This window comes from Canis aureus, chromosome 17, assembly GCF_053574225.1.
Source record: "Canis aureus isolate CA01 chromosome 17, VMU_Caureus_v.1.0, whole genome shotgun sequence".
In the NCBI taxonomy this organism is placed as follows: domain Eukaryota; kingdom Metazoa; phylum Chordata; class Mammalia; order Carnivora; family Canidae; genus Canis; species Canis aureus.
In genome coordinates this window covers 61259966-61285998 of record NC_135627.1, presented here as the reverse complement: position 1 = coordinate 61285998, position 26033 = coordinate 61259966, and the positions used below count along the sequence as shown (strand labels likewise).

Genomic DNA, 26033 nt, shown 5'->3' with positions numbered 1-26033 from the left:
CTACTAGGTGTCAAGCAACTAGAGGTACTGTTTTTGATAATGTTGTCCAGTAGACTTCCAGAAAACGAAATCAATTTACATGCCCACCCATAGTATTAGTGTAGATTGGTAAAGAAAAAGGACTCAGTAGTATGATCTTGTTTGGGTTTTGTTGGTTCATTTCAATTTTCTTTAGTAATCTCTTGAAGCCCAGAATTTAGGTGAGTTAGATCCCAATGTGGGAGAATGGCAGAGTGCAAATTACAGGTTAGTAGGGGGTAGGAAATTCTCTGTAATAGTAGAAATATTATTAAAATTGTGGACCACGATATTTGGATAGAAGGGCAGGTGAACCCAGAAAACAGGTGAGGGGGTTGAACAGATGCAGGAGGGTTGGACAGGTACAGTGCAGGTTGATGGGTATGGGAGGGATCAAAGGGTGCAAGAGATAGAATGTGGAGAGGTGTGGCCACAATACAGCTTTTATGAATTTAAGATCCAAAGGGCAGAGTCATCTGGAGCAATGCCAGCGTCCAGGAGCATATACCTGTGCTGGTGGGTGAAGTGTGGGCTCTGTAGCAAGAGGTAGAGGGGTCCCGTAAGGCCGGAGTGGTGGAGGGTCTTCACTGAAGGTGCTGCACGGCAATCAGCTGGACTCAGAATGAGTAGCAATAGTCTTTAAGCACCTTTCAGAAAATGAGCAAAACATCCCAGGATGCCTAGGACATGAGATTTATTTAGAAGAACTTTAAAGTCCTGGCCTATTGTCGGTACACGTTACTGCCAACTCCTGTCTTCTGCAGCTGTGGATTTTCAAGTAGTGAGAGTTTATTGTTAAATTATATAATTACCTTTTGTATATACTCTTTTTTTTTTTCTTTCGTATACTCTTAAAAGTACTTTCTGTCATCAAAATTGTGTGACTTTGACTTTCTGGAGTGATGAAAACATTCCAGATCTGGGTGATTGGTTATATGTGTAGGTACATATGTGGTGGGCAGAACACGGCCCCCAATGGCATCTGCGCCCTCATCCCCAGAACTCAGCAGGGGAGAGGATGGTCTTTTCAGTTTATGGGCTGGATCAGCTGGATATCCAAATGGAAAAAAAGATTAACCTTCACTCTGACCTCTTAGCCACCCTAAGTTAGGTTGCGGTATATCAGAGGCCCAATGTGGAGGTTTACTAAAGTAACAGCTTCTAGAAGAAAGCAGTATGAATATTTTCAGTGTTCAGGCGGACAGATCTGCTCCCGGAGCACAGAACTACTAACCGTTAAAGTTGGTTTAGTTGGTCGCTACATTGGGCCTCAGTTAACATTCAGGACTTGTTCTATCAAAAGAGCCACTGTGGGGCATGAGTGCAGATGCAGAGCACGGCCCGGGGCAGGTAGGTGCAGTGTGGACCCCTGACAAGGATCTGGGTCCAGAACACAGACCGGACTCAGCCACACAACGAGGGAAAGGTGAACAACTCAGGAGATGCGTTTTGGGTCCCTTTGATTCTCGTAGAGAGAGAGCGAACCTCTGCTGACGAGAATGGGATACTTACTGGTTAAAGGCACAGATCCTGGGGGTAAAGAGGCCTGGTTTGGAAGCTAGCTTTATTGCTTACTACCTGGGGTCGTGGGCACATTTTTAAATTTCTTTAACTCATTTCTTAATCTGTAAGATGGAGATGATAGTCCTGTGAACCGCAGAGAGCTGTTTCAAGGAGATCATCCATATGCTAGCAGAGGGCCTGTTGAGTTCTTCTTGTTGTCATCATCTAATTAGAGCACTCATTCAACTGGAAGGTTCCATTCTTGAGTATTGGCATCTTTTCGTATGTCTGCGACTGTGTGCCTCTGCCTCTGGTTGGGGGGAGGGCGTGATGGGAGCACCGGCCCCAGTGTAGCCTCGTCGGGAGCTGTCACCAGTACTGTCAGGCTTCAACCTCCTGTTGTAAAAAAGTCATTTGTTCTTTGAATCTGAATGATTTCTTATATTTTATCCTAGAAAACGGTTACAGCAACCATGTTGGAAACCACAGTGCGGGGAATTCCTCGGCGCACACCACAGCCGGCGTACCTGTGTCTGTGCAGGAAGGGGCTCCCCACACTGAGGGGCTCCCTGGAAACCACAGCCCTGGCCGCCCGTCCAGGTCCCCACCAGCCTCTACCTCTGTGACAGCACAGAAGTGTTTTTTACAGATCACAGGCATGACCTGTGCATCCTGTGTGTCCAACATAGAGAGAAAGCTGCAGAAAGAAGCAGGTGAGAGCTGTGCACCCCTGTTAGACTGGGGAGACACTGCAGGCAGCAGGGTGGGCACCGTGCTCTCCCTGCGTAATCAGCAGCCCTGATACCCTGGCAGCAAGTCCACAATGCCATAGCGAAGGTGTTTGTCAGTGTTCTCGGGCACCTGGCGTTCTGCTCTTTAGGAATTGTTTAGTTTAAGATAGAAGGTATCAGAGTGAGTTAGTGATGGGAAGGGCAGTTGAACGTCCCAGCACATTCCGTGGGTAGCTTCCCCCTCCAGCCGGTCCTGGGGGTCATCTCTAGTTTCCCTCCAGCCCTGTCCATCAGCCTCGCACTGTCACCAGACTACATAGCCTGCAGTTTGTGGAGAAGTGGCAATTTAGGGCAGTGGTTTAGCGCTGCCTCCAGCCTGGGGTGTGATCCTGGAGATCCCGGATCGAGTCCCACATCAGGTTCCCTGCACAGAGCCTGCTTCTCCCTTTACCTATGTCTCTGCCTCTCTCTCTCTCTCTCTCTCTCTCTCTGTCTCTATGAATAAATAAAATCTTTAAAAAAAAAAAAAGAATTTAAAAAAAAGAAGTGGCAATTTAATTATTTTTTAAGATTTTATTTATTTATTTTGGAGAGTGAGCAAGCGAGAGAGCATGAACAGGAGGAGCAGCAGAGGGAGAGGGAGAAGCAGACTCCCCACTGAGCATAGAGGCTGAGGAGCCTGACCTGAGCTGAAGGCAGACGCCTCGCTGACCGAGCCACCCAGGGGCCCAGAAGTGGCCGTTTTAAATGCCCCGTCCTTTGCGCCTGTGAACCACAGAGTGTTGCAGACATGCCACAGTTTTATCCTCTAAACTATATTTCCAGTACTATCTCTTAAACCTGAAAATGCAGCAAAAATTTTATCCGTTTTTTGTTTGGAAAATATCTTAACCATGACTACCTTGCCACCGGAGTCACCTTCTCTCTTTTCGTGTATCTCTCTGCTCAGGCTGCTTGGCCTGCGCGGCCAGCCCTGAATCGGGGACACACTCCCAGCCCCTCATTCCCCGTGCTTCATAGTGTCCTGGAGCTCCCAAACGGCTGTTGGCAAATTGAGGCATGCTTCCTCACCCATGGGCTGGCTCTCCTGATGCCTCTGCTTCTTTTCCTGACTTGAATCCTTCATTTTTACCCAGTATGACCTCCTTTCTAAAGCACATTTCTTTCACGTGAATGAGTCTTCCCTTCCCCCTCAAACTCACACACTAGTGCTAGCAAGATCCAGATCTCATCCGACTTACAATAGTGTCAAGTGCCAATAAACCCATCATACGTTGAAAATATTGTAAGTCAAAATGCATTTAATGCCCCGGACCTACCAAACATCAGAGCTTGGCCAAACCGACCTGAACTGTGTCAGAATGTGCATCAGTCGTTCACCCTCAGGATGGCATAGCCGGGCAGGAGCCGAGGCCCTGAGCTGCTGCCTGGCATCGCCACGGAGCCCCGTGCAGCAGCGCGCCAGCCCCGGAGAAGGCCCACACCCAAAGTTTGGAGTCCGTTTCTCCTGAAGCTGTACTTTCACACCATCAGAAAGTCAAAAAGTTGTAAGCCAAACTATTGTCGGTTGGAGCTGATGGTCTGTAGTCCGGGATTTCTCTTCCACTTCTGAAAGGGATTAGAGAGTGAAAGGGTAAGGAACACTACTTTCGAAAGACTTGTTTTCTGTGTATGAAGCGTGTCTGAAGCAAAACGTCTAGCTGAGGAGCCAGTAGTTGTGAGCTGGCTGTGAGATGGGCGCATCCTCAGTGTCCTCTGGAGCCTGCCTCAGGACCCCCGGCCGGCAGCACGGGCATGGCCTGGGTGCTGGGGGCACCCGCGGAACCTCAGACCCACCCCACACCGACCAAACCAGAATCTGTCATCGAACACGGCCCATCAGACTCTGGGAAGCACTGTTTTGGAACGCTGGTTCTCGCACGTGGCCAGTCTCTCTGGGCGAGCTTAGAAAAAAAGATGCCTGACGCCCACTCTGAGGGTTCTGACTTAACTGGTGTGAGGTTAGGGCCAAGCATGGGGAGTGGTAAAAGCTCCCCCTGTGATCCTCATGTGCAGTCAAGTTTGAGAACTCCTGATCGGGAGGCTTCTGGGGCCGATGTTTGTCTTTGTTAGGTTATGTTGGATGCGCCCCAGAGGCCTTGCCTGCGCTGTTCTAACTGGGCCCCGTGGTTCCAGGCGTCGTCTCGGTGCTGGTTGCCCTGATGGCCGGAAAGGCAGAGGTGAAGTATCACCCAGACGTCATCCAGCCACTGGAGATCGCTCAGCTCATCCAGGACCTAGGCTTTGAGGCGACGGTGCTGGAAGACTACGCGGGCTCTGAAGGCGACCTGGAGCTGATCGTAAGTGTGGCAGCTGGGCGCCAGCCGGGGCCACAGGCCACAGCCTCCACGGTGGCCACCCGGGAGATGCCTCCCATTGTGCAGATGTCCTGTGTGTGTGTGTGTGTGTGTCAGGGGTGGGGGGGTTGCTTCCCTTTGAAGCCAACAACAATGACCCATTCAGTCACGTCACAGTCAAGGTCTGTGGGGAGGAGGAGGCGGTGAATGGCAGGAGTGTAGGGGGAAGAGGAAACGTCAGTGTCCAGAGCCTGGGTTTGAGAGCGTTGAGTATGAACACATTCTAGAAAGCCCAGAGGGAGGCCAGACTGCCAGTGGTATCTCGGGCTGTGGGGGGTAGTCGGCGTGGTAGCCCGGGCCTCACACACTCAGCTCAGTGCCAGTGTGGTGGGGAGGTGGTGGTGCCGGGCGTTCCAGCTTGCAGTCCGTCGCCCTTACCCCGTACAGGACGGCAAATCTTGCAGCGGTGCGTAGGCTAGCATTTCCCAGCACTTGTGTTTTAAAGCTCTTTTCGTGCAAATAGAGGGAGACTTAGGAAAAACCCACAAGGAACTGAGTGATGCTGCTGCACTGAGGAGGGTCTTCCTTACTGTTAGTCGCTGCTGTGGGTGGTTAGTAAATACTGGAAGAAAGAGGACTAAGGGCACGAGTAGCACCCTGAGCTCTCGACCAGGAGCATCCCTTGCTCTGGACGGGCCACAGCCCCGGGCACCCCTTGGGCAGGAGCGGGGCCCTCACTGAGACCCCCAGTCCCCAGCCGCCTCTGCCTGCAGACCACGGGGGAGACCTACACTGTGAATATTACTGGGAAGGGTGAAAATAGTGTTCTTTTTGTGAAACGAAGCAGTATCAACAGTTGTATCATCATCACGTGTTCAGACAGTGTAGACATTTTACGTCTGTTAAATGAGTATCTGAGAAATGTCGATCCCTGATGCCCAGAAGAGTGACTTGTCTGGCTGCTACTACATCGCAGGGATGGCCTGTCTCACCTCAAACCCCTTTTCTCACATCGGGATGCACGGCCTGGCTTACGAAAGCCCATCACTGTCAGAGCTGGAAGTCAGGAGCCGGTCTGCTGCCATCTGCTTAGTGACCGGCTACGTCTCTTGCCCCTGAGTTGGGGAAGAACCACTGTTTACGTGCCCGCAGCCACTGGGGGAGCATCCTGGGTGAAAACCTTGCACGCGGGCTCTGCAGGTGGGGGTCCAGAGCCGTGGGAACGGTGCCGAAGAAGGAGGAAGGGCTCTGGCTGCCTCAGCCCAACCCCGTGTGCCTTGACGGATCCTCTCAACCCTGGGTGAGTAGTGATCTTGTCCTCCTGTGCGGCAGATCACGGGGATGACCTGCGCGTCCTGTGTTCACAACATAGAGTCCAAACTCACGAGGATGGCTGGCATCACCTATGCCTCTGTGGCCCTCGCCACCAGCAAAGCCCACGTGAAGTTCGATCCTGAAATCATCGGTCCGCGAGATATTGTCAAAGTTATTGAGGTAAGTCATTCATCAGAAAGCATTGCACAAAGGAATGTGACACCGTGTGTCCGCTGTGCTTCAGTTTAAGAGATAGCCCACCTTTTTAAAAACGGTGATTTAGAATTGTTGTAGAAAAACAAGAAAATATAGCTAGCCAAAAAATTAAAAGCAAATATCAGAAAATCTGAGGTGAAAATCAGTGAATGGGTAAGAGAGGGATATTATTGTTTTGATTGCAGGTATTCCCTGGGAAACCTCAGTACCAGCCAGACAGCTGGCACATGGGCTTTAATCAGTTGATTGTCATTATAAACATTATTTAGGTCTGTACCAAGTATCCACAGACCAAAGGATGTAGGTAGTGGGTTACCCTGAGTCTAACCCCTCTGCTAGGCCAGCTTCCTCATGGGAGAGTCCAGTTGTTTCTCGGTTGGAAAATCAGAGCAGTTGCCACAGGCTCCGGCCTCTGCTCCCCGCCATGCTCTGTGGCGGACACTGCTCTCCCCATGTGAGGTCTGCGTGAGGGCACGGTGAGGTGACGGGTGTGCGTGGGGATTTCAGCGGGTCGGGCCCGCCAAAGCCATCGATGAGCCTCGGGGCATGTTGAAGTCTCTCCCAGAACCTGCCACCTTTGCCCTCAGAACAAACGGGAGTCGCCATGTGAGGCCATCCCCTTGGGGACGGCGCCGTCCCTGAGTGCAGATGGGGCTGGACCTCTGACAGGGTTTGCAGTGTGATTTGGGTGCAGAAGCCATTGCCAAGAAACCAATACAGTCTTTTGAGGCAGTTTTTGATTAACTTGCTAATTTCAAAAGATGTAAAATGCTCTCTGCCAACGCATATTTTAACCAAGTGCTTTCCCCCTGTTTCTCACTTCTTTCTTTTTAAATAATAAGGAAATCGGCTTTCATGCTTCCCCGGCCCAGAGAAACCCCAGCGCGCATCACTTGGACCACAAGGTGGAAATAAAGCAGTAGGTAGAACAGAAGAGACCGAGAGACACACGGGGCTCCTGTGGGTGTCCCCCTCGCTGGGCCTGACAGGCTCCGTGCTCGTGGGCGTCCTGCGGCACCCTCCACTTGGGAGACATCTGTGCTGCCCCCGTGAGCCAGCCCTCCGCGTCTCCTGCGATGTCAGCAGTGCTCTAGGCCCGCACTGCTCAGTACAGTGGCCGCCAGCTACTGAGCAGTTAGTATGACAGGAACTAAATTTCTAATTTCATTTCATCTCCGCTGATTTTCATGGAAATGGCCACCTCTGGCCGGGGTCCAACTGGAGTTGGGAGGAAGAGAGTGGCCTTTCCTTGAATGGGGTCTAGAGGTGGCTCTGAGGGCAGGAACCACGGCCGTTGGCCTAGGAAGCAGGAGGCCTGAGCTCGTTCATTGTTGCAGGGGTTCAGCACACAGCAGGGCGCCAGCATCAGCCCAGCACTCTGCCAGGTGCGGGGGACCAATGGCAGCCCATCCCTGCCTTGGAGGGCCCGTAGGTGGGCAGCGGATCCCGTGGGCTTGGAGCGCCCGGGAAAACGCCAGCAGGGCCCGTGACCTGGGCCTGGGAGGCTGGGCAGGGGTGCAGAGAGGGTGTTCTGGGGCATGGAGGCGGGTGGCCCTCGGGGACCCCTGTGTTGCTCCGGTCAGCCTGCCTGGAGCAGGCCGGGACTGACTGGAGGGGCACTCTGGGAAGCTAGCGAGGGGCTGATCCTCGGGGCCCCGGGCCCTCCCGGGAGTGGAAGACTGCGTCTTGCAGACCCCAGTGGAGGCGTGCTAGAGCTTCCACGACGCGCGGTGGGGTTCCCGCAGACGCTGACACGAGACCACAGTTGTCACCCGTCAGCCCCACTTCAAACCTTGCGGTTCATCAAGACGGCTTTCCAGTCCTCACACTGTGTTAAGTAATAGTTCAAAAATCACAGGTGTCAAAGGAAGTTCAGGCTAATACAGTTTTGCTTTTGTTTTTCCTGGGATCCCAAAGATTTTATTTTGAAAAAAGAGCTGTAGGTGTTCCTGTGGACCCAGATGTTCAACCTCTTTGGGGCGGAGCTCTGCCCTGGGCCTCGGTTGCCTCCCCCCCCAGACAGGAGGCAGGGGGTCAGCCTCAGGCAGGCGGGCTGTCTGCGGGTCCCTACGACATTAAACCTGTGGGCGATCTCTCAGGTGGCTGGTGTCAGGAGAGGACCTTCCCTTCATTTCACACCCCTGCTTGTCTGTCCCAGAAAGGTGAGGGATACCTAAGAGGTCGGGGTCACTGCTTTGCTCTGCAGGTGGAAGAAGTCTTTTCTGTGCAGCCTGGTGTTCGGCATCCCTGTGATGGGTCTGATGATCTACATGTTGGTGCCCAGCAGCACGCCCCACGAGTCCATGGTCCTGGACCACAACGTCATTCCAGGACTGTCCATTCTGAATCTCATCTTCTTCATCCTGTGTACCTTTGTCCAGGTGCGTATCAGAAAGAGGCAAACCTCTGCCCTCTCAGGCCAGACACAGCCCTCCAGCCTGGCTTTATCGCAGCTGCCCCACAGGGGCTTTCTTTCCTGTCTTAAGACTGGCGGGGGGCGGGGGGGGTGGGCGTCAAGGGATCTGGTGTCACCGTCACGTTCACAGAGGGCTGTCGGTGATCAAACTCCCGGGAGCAGCAAGCACCATGGGACCGCCACTCTAGGGCTGATAGTCAGGAGCTAGCTGTGTTTCTCCCTCTGTTTTAGGGTAAAAGATAAAACTCTGGACTTAACTTTAGAATGTTTAGTTTATCTGAGGGCAGTTATTTGTAGGCTGGATTTGCTTTTTCCTGTATTTTCTTTTTAATTACAAATGTGGTGTATATTTATTGTCGACAGTTCAAACCATGCTGAAATAGAAAGCAAAGGGAAGATATCCTTTCACTGGAATCATACCCTGTTCCCCAGGATTACCTTCGTATTATTACTAGCTGGACGTGCATGTTACAGACCTTCATCTATGCAGAGAAAATACACACTTGTTTGTGTGTGTGCGTGTGTGTGTGTGTGTATGTGCTCACATAATACGGACACCTAGACTTTTTATTTTTTAACTGGAATGAGATCATACCAGATAAATTGATTTCTAACTGGCTTTTTCACTTAACTGTGCATTACAGGGCATTTTTCATGCCAGCGGTTCATAGATCTAGCACGTTACATTTCAGGACTAGATCGCACTGCTCACAGGATAAATCAACCATGGTTTGTGTCCCCATTGCCACCTTCTTTGTTGATGGACATTCAGGTTATGTGCTCTGAGTTTTAAAGGTCCTGCAGGACCCCGTTCCTGTGGTCACTGGTCCTGTGCATCGGGAAACACATTTCCTGTGTGAGCCTCACCGAGGAGAAAATACCATCCAGGCGTTTGCAGCCGTGAGGGGCCTCTGGGTCTCTAATTGCTCGTGGGACTGCTGGGCACCCTTGTGGAGCTGTGCTCTCTCCACCTGTCTTCCAGCTCCTTGGCGGGTGGTACTTCTACGTCCAGGCCTACAGGTCTCTGAGGCACAGGGCAGCCAACATGGACGTGCTCATCGTGCTGGCCACGAGCATCGCCTACACCTACTCGCTCGTCATCCTGGTGGTGGCCGTGGCTGAGAGGGCGGAGAGGAGCCCTGTGACCTTCTTCGACACCCCCCCCATGCTCTTTGTGTTCATTGCCCTGGGGCGGTGGCTGGAACACATAGCAAAGGTAACTGCGGCTTCGGGTGAAAAACCGTTTCCTTGGTAATAGAGACCTTCATTCACCCGAACACCTTGTTTAGAGCTTGTTTAGAGCAGGCTAGAGAAGGACTTAAAGAAATGTGAAGCCTATGTATAATTAGGTGTTCTGATCACTAATCTCCCCACTGGTTGCTACTCCTGAAATCCCAGCTAATCTGGTTAATTATTGAAACCTTTGTTGAGGCGCATTGTGTAATAGAAAGAACCCTGGGTTTCAGGCCAGCGTTCACACCACCTCTTTGTATGGAACTGACTTATTAGTCTAAAAATCCACATTTCCATCTTCTAGGGACCTGCCATTTTTAACACCTTGCATTATACCCACATTTTGACCTATTCTATCAAAGAATAGGACTCAGGCTCTAAAAAAAATTAGACTGAACCTTAAAAAAAGTAATAGGCAAACTGGTTTTATTTTGTCAGCTGAAATGTGATTCCTAGAACTTTGTGGCGTTGTGCATTTAGCGTGGCAATGACGTGGCTGAGCGTGGATGGCAGTGCATAGCATCTCCATCCTCCGTGCCGGAGGAGCCCTTGGACATGGCCGTGGCTGTGTTAAGGGGTCAGCCTCTTTCTGCAGGGGCTTCCGAGAACTCCAGCCTCCGTGACGCCAGCCTGGCGAGTGTTGGTCTGCTTTTGCATGGGTCAGCGTATGAAAGCTCTTGTTCTCCATCCTGGTTATTTCCTAGAGCAAAACCTCAGAAGCCCTTGCCAAACTCATGTCTCTCCAAGCCACGGAAGCCACCGTTGTGACCCTTGGCGAGGACAACTTGATCCTCAGGTGGGTTCTCGTCATCCAGAGTTGTTGACCAGTTTATGTTAATCTGTGTAATACACCTCAAGACTTGACCACATTCATGCTGTTACACCTTGTGGGGATGGGCAAAGGCATGCAGGGGTCAGATCCACCCTCTGGAGCCAGGTAACTAATGAGGCGTCTACAGACGACAATATGTGCAGGACTTCGGCGTGGCGTGTGTGCTCTAAATGACAGAGGAGAGGGATGGGTGAGCAGTGTCCCCAGAATGCAGAGGGGAGGGCTGGAGGTGGTCAGGGGAGGCCTCAAAGAGCACGGACTGCGCGCTGGACCTTCGTTGCAGGATCTGGAGGATTTGCACAGGCTGGGAGGTGGGGCTTCCACTGGCCAAAGAATGCAAATGGGAGAAGTGTTTTTTCTTCTCCCTAAGGTTGGCAGATATTAAAAATGATAATGATTATTATCGCTATTGCTGGAATTTTTATAGCATTTACTGTCTGCCAGACACTATTTAGCCTCTTCGTGTTAAATCCAATTGAAAACAAACTTTAGGAGGAAAGGACTGTTATTAGCCATATTCTGCAGATCAGGAAACTGATTATCAAAAAAGCTAAGCAACTGGCGCGAGGTCATGCAGGTGTTGAAAGGGATATGACCCAGGCTCCTGGTTCCGGGGTCCGTGCTCATGACCCTTCCACATTCTGACTTGGAAGGTGTATTTAGCAATAGGGACGTTTGCACAAATTAAGACTTACACACTCCCTTATAAATTAATGACATGAGGGTTTCTGAGATCCAGAAATGTCCAGACTGGGACCAAAGCCATGGTTTCCTCGCTGCCTTTCATTTCAAAGTGCTTCTGAGAGTACTGGCCACAGCCACAGGGGCTGCTCTGTCGATTCAAGTAGGAGGAGACGTGCATCTTTGCCGGAAGGCAGAGCTGCTGGAAATGCCCAAGGACAATGGGGCTACCCCAGTCACAGCTCAGTTCTTTTCCAAAGAGGGCGATTAGTGTTTGGCTGTGGACATACTATGGGCCCCACTACCACCATCATCACGTGGTGGCACCATTCTCTGAGCGAGGGCCCAGAATACCAGGGTTCATTCTGGCCTTGCCGCGGGCAGGCCGTGTGCTCGGAGCGCGTCAGTTGAGGCCTGCGAGGCACAGTTGCTGTCTGCCCGACCGGGTGATGGTTCCCATCCTCCCTTCCTGGACCGTGTGCTCCAGGCTGTGGGCGGTGACAGGCCCGTGGCCACACTCTGCTCTCCCAGAGCCAGGGCCATACACCACCCTGCCGAGGAGCTTGACCTTCTGTAACGGGAGGTGTGCTGGGGCCTGGCCGTCGGGCTTCTGCTAGTGTAGGCTGGCCTGTGGCGCCTTTGGAGGGCCAACAGAGTGTCTCACCTCAGCTGTCTCCGTTCACTGAGACTTGGGCCTGTCCCTCCCTCTGTCCCTCTGCCAGGAACACCTGTCCTTTCTTTCTATCCCAAGTCTTGGGCAATGGGGCATCTGTGACCAGCCTGGCGCTGGTTACCTCTGGTTGCCCCCATCCACTGCCCCTTCCTGTTGCCACCGCTCTGTCCCCTGCGGCATTGCAATGGGGTCTGCATTGGCCACCTGCTTCCAGCCTGGTCTCTTTCTAAATATTTTCCCACGTTCAAGCCAGTGATCTCTTGGAAGCACAGATAGGATCATATTCCTCTGTAGCTGGAAACCCTGCAGCAATTCCCAGCTGTCCTCAGGATGAAGTCTGTGTCCCCAGTGTGCGTGTGAGTCTCGCCATCTGCCCCAGCCTGCCTCTCGGACTCAGCCCTCGTGCTGCCATCATCCCGCTGTCTTGTCCTGGCCACACCCCACTGGCAGCTCCCAGGGGAGCCTCTCCAGTCTGCCCCGTACCTTTCTTCTTCCCCTTTGCCTGGCTGCCTGTCCTTGAGGGCTCCGCTTGGGGGCCCCGTCCTCTGGAAGCCTTTGCTCTGCCTGCCTGGGGACACCCAGGTGGCAGGTGCTCAGATTACCAGTTGAATGACTGAAATGACCATGAAACGTTAAAGACGTCACCGTGTTTGTGCTTGACATTCACGGGCTGTGTGAGCTGGTCCCCAGTCTCCTGCATTGAAGTCTTCTGTGGTTGTGGGGAAAACAATTACAGATTTCACCTAGGCTAGTGGCTGTTCTCTTCTCAGCTTTATCTTTCTCCTTTGTGTTAGCTGAGGAGGGAGGGGAGGCAGGAGACGGGTGTGGTGGATAGGCCACTGGCAGCAGCTCTTGAAGCAGAAGCGCTAGGAAGGGCACAGTGTGTCCCCACAACAGGGCGTTTTGGGGAGATACAGGCTTCAGGTTTTTTTATTTTGAAGATTTTATTTGTTTATTCATGAGAGACACAGAGAGAGAGACACAGGCCGAGGGAGAAGCAGGCTCCCTGCGGGGACCCAATGTGGGACTTGATCCCGGTACCCAGGGTCACTGAGCCCAAGGCAGCCGCTCAGCCACTGAGCCTCCTGGGCGCCCCATACAAGCTTCTGAAGAAGAAATGCTGGGAATTCCCCAGAGGGAGCCACCTCCACCCCCATAAAGCTCTGTTTACCTTAAGTTAAGCTGCCTAGACTCAGAAAAATATGGTCCATCCGATCAAAGGGGAAATTCAAAGTTAGATTAGTCAGGGAGTAGCACCACAAAGGTTTTCTCAGAAAGGCACCCATGTCCAATGGGGTCCCCTTCAGTCGCATGGAAGTGAGCCTCTAACCCAGCAGCTGAGTTACAGCGGGGAGGAGGTTCTGCCCTTAGTCCCACCGCAAGTGACCAGGCGCCCCCCTGGCACGGCCTGTCTTGCCAAGTGAGGACCTGGGCTGACAGGCACCGTCTCCGGGTCATGGACACGGGCCTCGGAGGTGCCGGGCCTGGGCGTCTCCACCCCCGAGCCCTTTAAGGAGCAGCAGCAGGCAGCAGAGACTCCTGCTCCTGCCCTCGTGCCGCCTGCCTAGCCCCAGCACAGTCCCTGGTGTCCGCCCCCCGGACCCGAGACTTCAGGGCACCACGCCTTTTCCTTTTAAAGGCTCTCCCTTTCCTACCCTGTTCGTTGTGTCGTGGCCACTGCGCTCGTGGCGCCTGAGCTGTGAGCCTCCGAGAGGAAGGTGCCACTTTGTCCTGCTGGAACTCCAGCCCCGCGCCGCACGGCTGCACAGAGGCCCGGCAGGTGGCAGCAGTACGAGCCATGACCCTGGCTGAGCACTCACTGCGAGGCAGCGCTGTGCTGAGTGCCGAACACGCATCATCTCAGTTAACCCTGGAACAGGATCATCGTAGGAAGGATTTGGCCGGGATGGCACCACTGCCTGGGAGTCACCAGTGCCCTGAACAGGACTCCGCTCCTGGGGCAGGGCCGTGTCCGCTCTGCTCTTGCTGTGGCCCCGTCCCTGGGCACACCGTGGCACACGTGGCACCAAGCCTGTCACCCTACGCATAGCTGCAGCCGTGTGCTCACAGCCATACAGCATGGGGTGCGGAGCTGGACTGTGGGTGCGGACGGCTCTTGAATCCTCATTTTACAGAAGATGCTTCTGCACGATTTTTAAAAAAATTTTTGATGTAAATATGTCTGCACATTTGATTCCCAGTTTTTTGTTTGTCTTTTAAGATATTTTTTAAAAGATTTTATGTATTTGTCTGAGAGAAAGCAAGAGGCAGAGAGCTCTCAGAGGCAGAGGGAGAGGGAGAAGCGGACTCGTGAGCAGGGAGCCCCGGGAGGGGCTGGATCCCAGGACCCCGAGGTCACGACCTGAGCCGAAGGCAGACGCTCCGCCGACTGAGCCCCCAGGCGCCCCATTGGTTGCCAAGTTTTAGAGACTTATACCAAGTGACATGTAAGGAAATGGGCATGTAGGTCCAGTCTTGCTCCTTTCTAAGAAATCTGCAGGTTTTTGCCCAAATGGAGTGCATATTGCTTACCTCATATACTTTGGAAGATTCAGTGAGAAAAACAAATGTAAAGCTGTGCACAGCATGCACTCTGTAAACGTTTCCCTCAGCACCTCGGTAGGCAGCTTACCGGAAGTCCTTGTGCTGTTTGAATGTCGTCTCTAGAATGAAGGGAGCGTGCGGGGTAGCCCGTGCTGGCTTCTCTGCCCTGTGATACACAGGTGACCCTTGGACAGCGGTGGGGGTGGGGGCACTCACCCGGCAGAGTCGGAATCCAGGTGCACCTGCAACCCCCAAAACCTAACGGCTGGTAAGCTGCTGTTGGCTGGAAGCCGTGCCGCTGACATAAACAGCTGAATGACACCTATTTTGTGTGTCCGTAGATACTGTAATCTTAGAATACAGTAAGCCAGAGAAAATCAGAAGGAAGAGACAACGTATTTAGGGCACTGTATTTATTTCTGGCAAACCGGCCTGTACGGAACCCGCATGGTCAAAGCCATGTCATTCAAAGGCCGGGGGTACTGCGTGCGGCGGCGGCCATGGCCCTGTGGCGGTCCCCTGGTGACCTTTGTGGGCTGTGCCAACAGCCCGCCCTTCTCCTCAGCCCCACCGTGCATCCGTCTGTCCCGGGCCGAGCCCCTGGCACCCGGAGCACACACACTGCAGCCCGCACGTCCCATCTGGCCCACAGCCTCCCATGCAGCCCCTCTGGTCCCCACTCAGCACCCTGGGGAAGCACCTGGGCTGCTGCCTCCTGGCCTCATGTGCTCACCCTGCCCAGCTGGCCAGCTGCTGGCTCCACCAGCCCCTGAGTCACCTTTCCCCCACGCAGCCAACCCCAACCCTTTGGGCCTCTTGCCAGCATCCCCCCCGACCCCCCAGTTTTTCTGTTTAAACCTTCTTTTTGGTTTTCTTTTCTCTGCAAGTGTGACCTAGCCCTGTATCCTGGCCCCTCTTGACATCCAGGTCTCAGTTCATCTTCCAGGCAATCCCTCTCCCCCGACCCCCAAAGAAGCCCTTTAGTACGTTATTTGCATCACAACATTTAATACCTGGGACTGTCTTGTGTGTCACCTGTTGCTTCTGCAGAAGCAGCGTTCGTTCCCGAGGCCGGGGACTCGCTGTCGTCCTCACCGCTGCAGTCTCAGGGCCCAGTGTGGCGCCTGCCCTCTAGTAGCCGTACACTAAACACTGACTCAACCTGAACGTGAACAGATGAGCCGGGTACCGCTGCCCAGTGTGAAGTGCAGAGCGTGTCACCAGTCCCACACTTCATCTAGAGCCCAGCTGGGTGGCCGACCAAGAGGGTCGAGCTGCAGTTTGCGGCCGTGTGTGTAACTCAAGTGGTATTTGTTGCAGAGAGGAGCAGGTACCCATGGAGCTGGTGCAGCGGGGCGATGTCATCAAGGTGGTCCCCGGGGGAAAGTTCCCAGTGGATGGGAAAGTCCTGGAGGGCAATACGATGGCGGACGAGTCCCTCATCACAGGTGAGGCGGCGTGTGTCGCATTCCTTCCGGGGGGGTATCACGGCATCGCCGGGTCCCTGAGCGCTGACAGCTGAGGTCTCGTCCCCACCTCCAGGAGAAGCCATGCCCGTCACGAAGAAACCCGGGAGCACAGTGATCGCCGGATCCATGAATGCACATGGCTCTGTGCTCGTTACCGCCACCCACGTGGGCAACGATACCACGTTGGCTCAGATCGTGAAGTTGGTAGAAGAGGCTCAGATGTCAAAGGTACTGAAGAAATTTAAAAGTCATTATGACTGGCTTCCTCATTTTAGAAGTTATTCCAAGAGTTTCATAGAATTAGGCCGATTTTGCCGAGTAGAGAGTGACTAGTCAGCGTGGTTAACAAGGGGGCTCAACCCCAGGGCTCGCCCATGCCTGTGCTGGCGTATTTCCTAGCGGATTGTAATTTCCCATGGTCTTGGTGTTTTATTTCCATAGGCACCCATTCAGCAACTGGCTGACCGGTTTAGTGGATATTTTGTCCCATTTATCATCATCATTTCAACGTTGACGTTGGTGGTATGGATTATAATCGGTTTTATCGATTTTGGTGTTGTTCAGAAATACTTTCCTGTAAGTTGAATGCTTTGGGCATTATGGTTGCTGTGTTTTAAATAATCTCTTGCCATTAATCCTATTCTGTCATATCTTAGATTCACTGGGCCTTAATTACCTATTACAGTTATTTGCTTGCTTCACTTATTGGCAGCAAAATCGTAGCCAGGATAGGACCATCAGTCACTCTATTTCTGCAAGTTTTTAATTAAAGATGCCCTTTGCTTCTAGTTAGATGATTTCATAGACACCAGTTAGCTCTCGGTTGTAATGCCTAAAACATTTACATTATGTGATTTTGGCCATTTCTGGGATTGTGAAACACACATCATAGGTCACTTCACAATTTTGATGGCGTGATAATATCATTTAACAGATTTTAAGAAAAATATGTTTTTTGCTCACTGTGTCTGTCAATAGCATCTTCCACCTTGTGGCTTCCCAAACAAGGCTAATAGCTTCTTAATAATTAAATATTTATTAAACATACAAGAGACAATGGAATAGACTTTCTTGAATTAAAAAGTAGATGATGAATACTATCTTACCAAATACAGTTTTATCAAACTTCCAAAAAAAGTGGAAAATACAAAAAAAAAAAAATCCTTTTTTGGTTGAGAAGTAAGAACTATACACAGCAGTGATTCTCAATTGGGAGTAATTTTGTTGCCCCCAGAGACATTTGGCAATGTCTGGGGACGTTGTTGCTTGTCTTGACTGGGGAGAAAATGGTACTGACACCTAGTGGGTAGAGACCGGGAGGCTGTCCTGCCAGACATCCTACGAGGCAGAGAACAGCCCCCCTCAACAAAGAATCAGTCGTGCTGAGCTTGAGAAACCATGATGTACATCAACAGGGAATGGCCCACTTGGAGTCACATTTGATAACTGCACAATGAGGGGAACAGTGTTTTATCTTCTGGTTTAAAGTAGCTCCTACTTAGCCAAACCTAATGCATATTTTACCTTAGAGCCGTAGAATAAGAAATTAAATATGAAATGGAGGTTTTTTTTCTTTAAAAAGTCTACCCATAATTAAAAGCATACTTAAATCGTGGGGCGCATGTCATTTACTAAGATGTCATTTTTCTCAAATTTCTTATCTTAAAATGAAAAATGTCCAAGTTAAACTCTTTCTGACATCTAAGGAGACCTCGGTGCTTTTAAGGGTAACCTATGACTGACCATATTCCTAGAATTTGCCAGTGGCTATTACGCCACCTGACCCCTCAGATTTCTGCTTTTGTGGGAGAGCTACCCATTGGCATGTGGCTGTGGGAAACGTCATTCCTAAACAAGTTGGAATGTGTGGCTTTCTGCTGTTCCCTGCCTTTCCATCTTACTTTGGCTTCTTTTGTTTTTATCCGCAATATCAGGGAGGACGCTGGCAAATGAGGTACTGCATGTTCCTTTAAGATATTATGACCCTGCTGTCTAAATGTCATTTGTAGGGAGAGGTTCATGTCAGCCTCTAGAAGTCCACCCAGTCCCATCAGAATGACCCAGGTTATTCTGATGAGAATTGCTGGGTTGTTTTTTTTTTTTAATTGCATCATTTTTATCTCTGGAAATTGCATTATGTCTTAAACACAATGTCCCTCTATCTAAATCCAACTGTTTCTAATGGAGATGAAATGGCCCTTTACTAATACACCGTATTTTAGAATTGTGCCTTTCAAAACCAAGGAATAAAGTATAGATGGAAACTAAAGAGAAAACATACTGTGATTAAAGGGAATATAGTGTCTCCTGACTGTGCTCCAGAGACACCCGCCATTTTGTAAAGTAAACCAAGATAAACCAAGATGTCAGAAGGCAAATAGTAATACCCGTATGTTTCACCAGGTAACTGGAAAGGAGACCCATATTTTGTTTGTTTGGGGTTTACAATGAAACAATGGAGAAAAAATAGAAGAAAATGAAGATGGCTCCAAATCCCATCCCTAGGAGTAACGATATCTTACACTTTGGTTAACATCTTTCCAGTGATGTTGAAAGGCTAGATAGAGATATGGTCAGATAATTTTGCACTGACCCAGTCACAACACAGGCCATTTTGTACTTGCTTTTTTTATTTAGCAGCATTGCTGGTATCTTTCCGTGTCAATAAGTATAGGTATGCATCATCATTTCAACAATTGCATGATATTTCATTATGCACATCATACCCAGAATCTTTTTTTTTTAAGATTTTATTTATTTATTCATAGAGATGCAGGGAGAGAGAGAGAGGCAGAGACACAAGCAGGCTCCATGCAGAGAGCCTGACGTGGGACTCGATCCAGGGTCTCCAGATCACGCCCTGGGCTACAGGCAGCACTAAACCGCTGCGCCACCAGGGCTGCCCTCATACCCAGAATCTAAGTAACCAGATCCCTATGGTCGTCTCTAGGGTTTTTTTTGAGAAAAAAAAAAAAACCCTCTGTGAATACATATCTTTGTATCTTTTGCCACTTATATGGTTATCACCTTAGGGTAGATTCCTTGGAGACTTATCATTTTTTAAAGTTTTCATAATAATAATAATAACATGTAATATTGATAATGTAATAGTTACAATTTCTTAGATGCTTCTCCCATCCAGGTATTGTACAATGTATATTTATATGTATATTAGTTCATTTACTCCTTATAACAACCAGTTGGGCATTATTGGTATTATTGTCTCCATTTGGAATGTAAAGGAGCTGACACGGGAAAGTTAAATTAGTATCAGGGCCAGGACATGGATGCACATGGTCCACTTCTGGAGTCTGTGCTCCCTCATCTAGCGGGGAGTTTTATATGACTCTCTCCTCCCCTTGTGCCTCTCTCAGAGGAAAGCCTATAGTATCAAGTTGCAAAACTGGTATGGAGACCAGTAAGTGACCTGTGTGAACTGATGACACAGAAGCAGAGTGGACCACCTCATGTTTCCCAAACCCCAGCTCCTTGTGCATCTCAGATCCCGCTGTCTGCACTGAAATGTTCTGATGTGATCAGAAGTCTGTGTGATTCCTCATGTAACCCTCAGCCTGCCTTCTTCTCTTCCCTCCGTGCAGACCCCCAACAAGCATATCTCCGAGGCGGAGGTGATCATCCGGTTTGCGTTCCAGACGTCCATCACGGTGCTGTGCATCGCCTGCCCCTGCTCCCTGGGCTTGGCCACGCCCACGGCAGTCATGGTGGGCACCGGGGTGGCCGCCCAGAATGGCATTCTCATCAAAGGAGGCAAGCCTCTGGAGATGGCCCACAAGGTTGGCCTTGCGCTCCTGGCTGTGATGACTCTGTAGCTGTTACTCTGTGATTTTTTTTTCTTTTTATTTGAAACTTGAGAGTTTAAGGGAAAGTAGTATGTGCTTAAATTCCGTATTAGGAGAAAGACCTGGACGTGGCTTGAAAGCAGCTCTGTTAATAAGACTGGAGGCCGGGAGGAGTGATAATAGCTACCGGGTCCGCGTAATCCCATTAGCAGCTCCGAGGTGGATGCTTATTACTCCCATTTTGCAGATGAGGCAGCTGGGCGGCAGCTGGGGCAGTAGGTGGGGCGCTCGCCCGCAGGCCCCGCTAGCCTCACGCCCAGGTGGTCAGGCCCAGCGCAAGGCGGGAGCGTCCACGCACTCAGCAGGGCACTGATGTCCCGATGTCCAGGCCGCGAGCCATCAGCAGCAGGGCTTATGGAGACCCTGGCCCAACACGCCATCCCCGCTCCCGAGCCTCCGTTTATTTAGGTGGTGTTTGTCGAGCCCCCACTTGGTGCGGGTCCTGTGCCAGGGCCTGGCAATGGCCGTGGGCCTCGGCCGCCGGGAGCTCCCCAGGAGCGGGGGCAAATGTGCGAGACGGGGCGGGAAGCCCTGCATCCCGGGGTGGCAGGGGGGAAGCCGTGCCGCCCTCACAGCTCCCCGGGATTCGGCCCCAAAACTTTGTCACCATCATACCCCCAGCACCAGGCTGGCGCTGGGCACACTGGGCGCCCTCGGCAGTTACCGGGATGAACTCTGAGGGGCCGGAAAGTCTCCTGAGGGAGAGAGACTGACAGGAGACCGAGTTGCAGGGGACCCGGGGTGTGCGTCAGGGAGGAGCTGGGGGGGGGGCGGGGGCTTCGCCTCCGCAGGGCAGAGGATCGTGTTGGCTGAGTGGTGAGGGGTGCTGCCACCCGTGGGAGTTGCCGGCCGTCGCGTGGGCTCCTACAGTCCCTGCCGTCTGTGTTTGTGGTCGTTTTCGCAGATAAAGACCGTGATGTTTGACAAAACTGGCACCATTACCCACGGGGTCCCCAAAGTCATGAGGGTCCTCCTGCTGGTGGATGTGGCCACGCTGCCCCTCAGGAAGGTCCTCGCCGTGGTGGGGACCGCGGAGGCCAGCAGCGAGCACCCCCTGGGCGTGGCCGTCACCAAGTACTGTAAAGAGGTAGGTGGACCTGGGCAGGCCCCCCCAGGCTCCCCGCCCGCAGCCCCCTCCCCCTGCCGCCAGAACCTGGGCCCGCAGGCCCCTGTGCACCAGTTGGAGGTGCAGCTCGTCCTACCTCCAGATCATCACAAAAGTGCTTGAGTGTTAGCGGTTACGGAGCGCGGACGGGTGTCTGTGCTTGGGACCGGAACTGCTAGCCTGTGGCCCGGGAGCTGAGCGGTGGGACAGACGGAGAGTCGGTCCCCTGTAAGCACTCCGCACAGAGGGGACACAGAAGTGACCGGGGCTGGGGCGTGGCCAGGAGAGAGCCCCTTAGCCGGGGCGGTGAATGGAGATGAACCAGGTGAGCTAAGTGCCCCGTCGTGGCTCTTGGCGGCTAACGGGGATGTGTTCATCCTTTGACCTGCAGACAGAAGGTCCCGTTTAGTTTTCTGTTTTCAGTGTAAATGTAGAAGCAGCAGGATGCGCCAGACGCTGCCCTGAAAAATGTTCAATGGTTGGGGCAAATACGACCGTCAGTAAATGTAGAGAGGTGGTGTGGATGCTTTGGGGAGAAGCTGACAAGGAATCTTCCAGAAATCTCCCTCGGTGTTTTATGAGGGGTCATTCAGGTCACCCCCCTCCCTGATGTTTCAGGACACTGTGCCGTCGGCCCCTCCTCTGCTATGTGGCCAACCCAAGTGGGGCAGCTCCTCTGGTCCTCCTGCTACCGCCCTGGTCCCCCCAGGCCTGGGAGGCGGGCAGTGACCTCTTGAGAGCCTCCGAGCAGCTTTCCTACTGTTGACCTGCCCCATCCTTCTGACGAAATTATTTGCAACATAAAAACAACCTCGTTCCTCTCCTGGCTCCCCCACCTCCCTTCATTTGTGGCATTGCTGTGAGCTGCCCTTGGCCTTTCTGGTCTGCACCTTGTCCAGTGTCGTGAGGCACCAGGTCAATAACAGTAACGTGTGCGATGCCTTCCGAGTCTGTCTCTGACCCCCACCCCCCCTCCACGTTCCTCTTGGCTCCTGGAAGGTCTGTCCTGCCTCCTGTCACCTCCCCTCTCCCCGCCTCACAGGAACTGGGAACGGAGACCTTGGGATACTGCACGGACTTCCAGGCAGTGCCAGGCTGCGGAATTGGCTGCAAAGTCAGTAGTGTGGAGGGCATCCTGGCCCCTGGCGAGCGCCAGCGGAGCAAACAGGCCGCTCCCCCAGGCACGGTTGGCGGCGTTCCCGAGGAAACAGGTATCCCCGGCCCTTGTCTGTGTGTGTGGCCTGCCAGGGTTTGGGCCCGGCTGCACTAGGTGGCAGCACACTGCAGGGTCCCCCGCTGCGGACCAGGGAGCCTCACGGCCGGGTGCTGCGAGCCCACCTCCCCTGGGAAAGCCCGTACTTTCTCTGCTGCTGTGTTCTCTGATACATCTGAATTTCTTTAAAAGATTTTATTTATCCATGAGATGAGACACACAGAGAGAGAGGCAGAGGGAGAAGCAGGCTCTCTGCAGGGAGCCCGATGCAGGACTCCATCCTGGGACCTGGGGTCACGACCTGACTTAGCTGAAGGGAAACGCTCACCCCTTGAGCCCCCAGGCGCCCCAGATACATCTGTGTCTTCGCACCAGTGACAGGAGTGTATGTCACTGAGATTCCGGGTACCGCTCCTCTGACCTACCATCTTGAGCCTCCTCTTTCTGATCCCAAGTTAGTCTTGCTTCTCCTAGAGTGCAGAGGCCCCGGCAGGGATTCTGCTTTGCTCCTCCCACCTCCTCCTCCTGTGGACCTCCAGAGGGAGGGCTGGCAGCGGGGAAGGCAGGTGGGGATGGCCCGCCCAATGCCTTCGGGTGTCGGCCTGCTGCCTCACCAGCAGTGTGGGAGTATGGAGACCCTCCCAGACCAAGAAACCCGCGTCTCATGTTTTCTCTGAAGTGTGTCAGTCTCTTGTTAGACGCCATCCGTGCCACCTTCTAGCGATTCAGAGCCCGGGGTGAGCCTTCCGTGAGGCTGCCAGGTGGTCTGTGCGGGGACACCTGGGTTAGTGGCACACAGAGTTAGAAGGTGACGGGGACAGACTCCCTGGCCTTTCAGCAGGTACAGCTTGTCACGTTCCGTGGAGGTAGGCTCGCTATTTGCAGGTGCATCCTGGGCCATCTACCCTCAGCTATACTTGCTGCTTCTAATCTCTGCAGGAAAACAGTCAAGCAGATATTTGCCTCTTAAAGGCAAATAATGATACAACCTGATATTTAATATGTTTACGAGGTTTTCACACACACTGCGTGGACCTTTCAGCACCCGGGTTGGACCCACACCCCCATGTTCCACACGTCTCCCTGGTCCTTTGGGGGGTTCTGGGAGGGGCTGGCTGGTACAGTGTCTCAACAGTGAAATGGACGTTTTGCTGTTGAAAGGCTTCCATGGTGTTTAGTGCCCTCCCACAGTGGGACTGGACGATTGGGGATTAACCACACACTGTTCTGAACAGATGAGACGCCCCAGACCTTCTCCGTGCTGATTGGGAACCGTGAATGGATGAGGCGCAACGGCCTGACCATATCCAGCGACATCAGTGACGCGATGGCGGACCATGAGATGAAAGGCCAGACGGCCATCCTGGTGGCCATCGACGGTAGCGCCTCACCCTCCGCTCTCAGCAGCAGACTCCCGGGGATATCTGGCAAACACAGACCTTCTCCTTCTCCCCCCCATAAGTCTTCCTGTCTGTTAACGTAGCTTCTGCATCCAGAGGCTGCCTGGCCAGTTTCCTGCTTCACTTGGTGTGGAGGGTCTGAGCCCGCCTGGTCCCTCCTTGCCCCAGAGCGAGGGGCACCGGCCTCCCCGCTCTTGGGACTCTGGCCTGCCTTTGCCTCGGCGTCCGCCTCCATCCAAGCCAGGTTCAGTCACCCCCCTGCTCCATCCCTGGACGCCCAGCAGCAGCTCCCTGTCAGACTCAGCTACGGGTCCCTCCGGGGGGCTCCTCGCGATCACGTGTCTGGCGCTCAGGTTCCATCTAGGCCTTTATGCCTCAGACGACTGGAATCTCCCTCTGTCGATGGTAGCCTCTGCTTATGGAGGCAAAAAAGTAACAAACAACAAGCATTATTTTTAACGCTTCAACCAAATAGGCCCTCTTCCGGGCTTTCCTCCTGCTTGCACCACCATGTCCTTTCCGAAGTCCTCCCAGAGCTGTAGCCCCCTCAGCTGCTCAGATCAGGACCAGCCCAGCTGAAGGAGCCAGGCCTCAGGCCTCAGAACCCACCTGCCTCAGCATCTGGAGATTCGCTCCAAAAAGCCCCAAACCAAGGAAGTTGTACAGAAATGCTTCCTGTAGGAAGAGAAGAGGAAGGGCTGATTTTCCGTTAGACGTTCATCACTGTGAAGTGGCACTCATTGTATCCATCCTGTTCCTTGTATCTTAATAGCTAACGTGTATCAGGTTGTGAGCCAGGCACTCTGTGAACTAGTAGATGCTCCTTGCAGAAAACTGGGGAAATTCTAAGCGATAAAGAGGAAAATGAAATGACTCCTTACCTGACCCCTCAGACCGCCACTGTTAACAGTTCGTGTTCCTTCCAGACGTTTGTCTGGAAATGTGGGTAATTTTTCAAAAACAGAATCAAGACCACTTCATACGATGTAACTTGGTGTTTTGTTTTGCACATGTGGCATCACATTCTGGAAACTGTCCGGTAGCACAGCCCCCTCTGCTCCTTGGGCTGCCCGCTGCTCCCGCCAAGGGCTTACCTGAGGGCATCTCCTGCAGGTGTGCTGTGCGGGATGATCGCCATCGCCGACGCCGTCAAGCAGGAGGCAGCCCTGGCTGTGCACACGCTCAAGAGCATGGGTGTGGACGTGGTCCTGATCACAGGGGACAACCGCAAGACGGCCAGAGCCATTGCCACCCAGGTGTGTGCCGGGGAGCAGGGGCTGCGGCTCTTCCTTCTTTAAAACGGCCTCTAAGCTCCCTGGAGCAGCTCAAGGAAAGGCTGCAAGTGCTGCTGCACCCGCGCCCTGGCCTTCCCTGGCGAGCGCTTCTCTCCATGCTGCAGCGAGCCGGGCAGCAGCCCACGGAGCCCCTGTGCTGCAGGGCAAAGCTACATCCCGGGGCCTGGACGTTGGAGCTTGGGGCAAGCAGCTGCCCTGGAGAAAGCGATTCCACCCTCCCCGTTTCTGTCTTTCCAGGGGGGCAGGGGGGAGCCATGATGGGGATGATTCGTCGGCTCGGCTCCCACGGGTGCCGCCCACAACTGGCTGGTCCCGGGCGGGCCTCCAGCTCCCTCGCCTCTGAGCGCCCTGTGGGGCACCCGCCTGGCCGCGGCCCCGGTGCACTGTCCTGGAAACGACTCGCCCTCCCCATGGAGGCGAACCATGTGCTCTTAAAACCGAACTGCTGCTTACAAGGGAAGCAGCGGTGCCTCTCCACGTGGCCTTCATGGCCTTCCTTGCTGAGGGTGGACTGTCGAGTGCCGCCCCCCTTTCTGGTTAGGGTGGTTACCGTTGAACAAACACTTAAGAAGCACCGCCCACGTGCCAGGCTCCAGAGAGGAGCCGGGGGCGCCTGCCCTCCCTCCGGCAGCTCGCTGTCCTGGGGGGACGTGGGCCAGTGACCAGGGCTGAACCGAGTGCTCACCTCTGCGACAGAAAAGTGCCCGGGACACAGCCTGGCAGGGGCTGGAGCCGCCTTCCCAGGGGAGGAAATGCTGGAGTCAGGAGCGTTCAGATGACAGGGAGAGGGCTGGAGAAAGGGGTGCTGACGTCTCCAGGATGCAGCAGAGCACAGCAGCCGTGGGCCGGATGGGCAGCCTCCAAATAATGGAGCACATGGGCAGGCACAGTGGGCCACAGGCAGGAGGCTGGAGACGAGCAGAGACCCGGTCCCGAGGGGCCTTGGAGCGTGGAGGCCATCCCAAGAGGACTGGGCTGCCTGGTCTGTAGGCAGGAGAGTAACGGGACCAGGTGGCCTCTATTCTGGAAGGATCGCGGGTGGGCATAGACAGAAGAGCTGGGAGGTGGGCAGGGAGACGCACCCCGGGCCCAAGCCACCATGGAAGGGGGTGAGGTGGGGGGTCTGGGGTCCAGGGCTTGGTGACTGACTCGCCCACTGGGCTTGGGAGGCCGGAGGGAGGGGGCAGGACGACG

At 53.2% G+C, this 26033-nt stretch overlaps 1 protein-coding gene and 2 long non-coding RNA genes across 8 annotated transcripts in view; 1 reads left to right on the top strand and 2 right to left on the bottom strand.

The window, feature by feature from the left end:
- ATP7B (ATPase copper transporting beta) overlaps window positions 1–26033 on the top strand; it is a 67696-nt gene that overhangs the window by 36047 nt on the left and 5616 nt on the right. For all 6 annotated transcript variants that reach the window (XM_077855850.1, XM_077855848.1, XM_077855849.1 and 3 more), the window contains 15 exons: window positions 1977–2234; window positions 4428–4591; window positions 5921–6082; window positions 6961–7037; window positions 8325–8499; window positions 9517–9750; window positions 10472–10563; window positions 15818–15945; window positions 16040–16194; window positions 16408–16542; window positions 19566–19760; window positions 20731–20913; window positions 21974–22142; window positions 23380–23523; window positions 24658–24800. In XM_077855850.1, the coding sequence (XP_077711976.1) occupies window positions 1977–2234; window positions 4428–4591; window positions 5921–6082; window positions 6961–7037; window positions 8325–8499; window positions 9517–9750; window positions 10472–10563; window positions 15818–15945; window positions 16040–16194; window positions 16408–16542; window positions 19566–19760; window positions 20731–20913; window positions 21974–22142; window positions 23380–23523; window positions 24658–24800 (2414 nt within the window). The remainder of the gene's footprint in view (window positions 1–1976; window positions 2235–4427; window positions 4592–5920; window positions 6083–6960; window positions 7038–8324; window positions 8500–9516; window positions 9751–10471; window positions 10564–15817; window positions 15946–16039; window positions 16195–16407; window positions 16543–19565; window positions 19761–20730; window positions 20914–21973; window positions 22143–23379; window positions 23524–24657; window positions 24801–26033) is intronic.
- Window positions 1196–4691, bottom strand: LOC144288141 (uncharacterized). Its single transcript, XR_013356141.1, has 3 exons — window positions 4244–4691; window positions 3599–3860; window positions 1196–1917 (listed from the first exon to the last, which is right to left on the bottom strand). It is a non-coding gene; the product is annotated as an uncharacterized LOC144288141 (long non-coding RNA).
- Window positions 22321–25516, bottom strand: LOC144288142 (uncharacterized). The gene is made up of 2 exons (XR_013356142.1): window positions 24154–25516; window positions 22321–23956 (listed from the first exon to the last, which is right to left on the bottom strand). It is a non-coding gene; the product is annotated as an uncharacterized LOC144288142 (long non-coding RNA).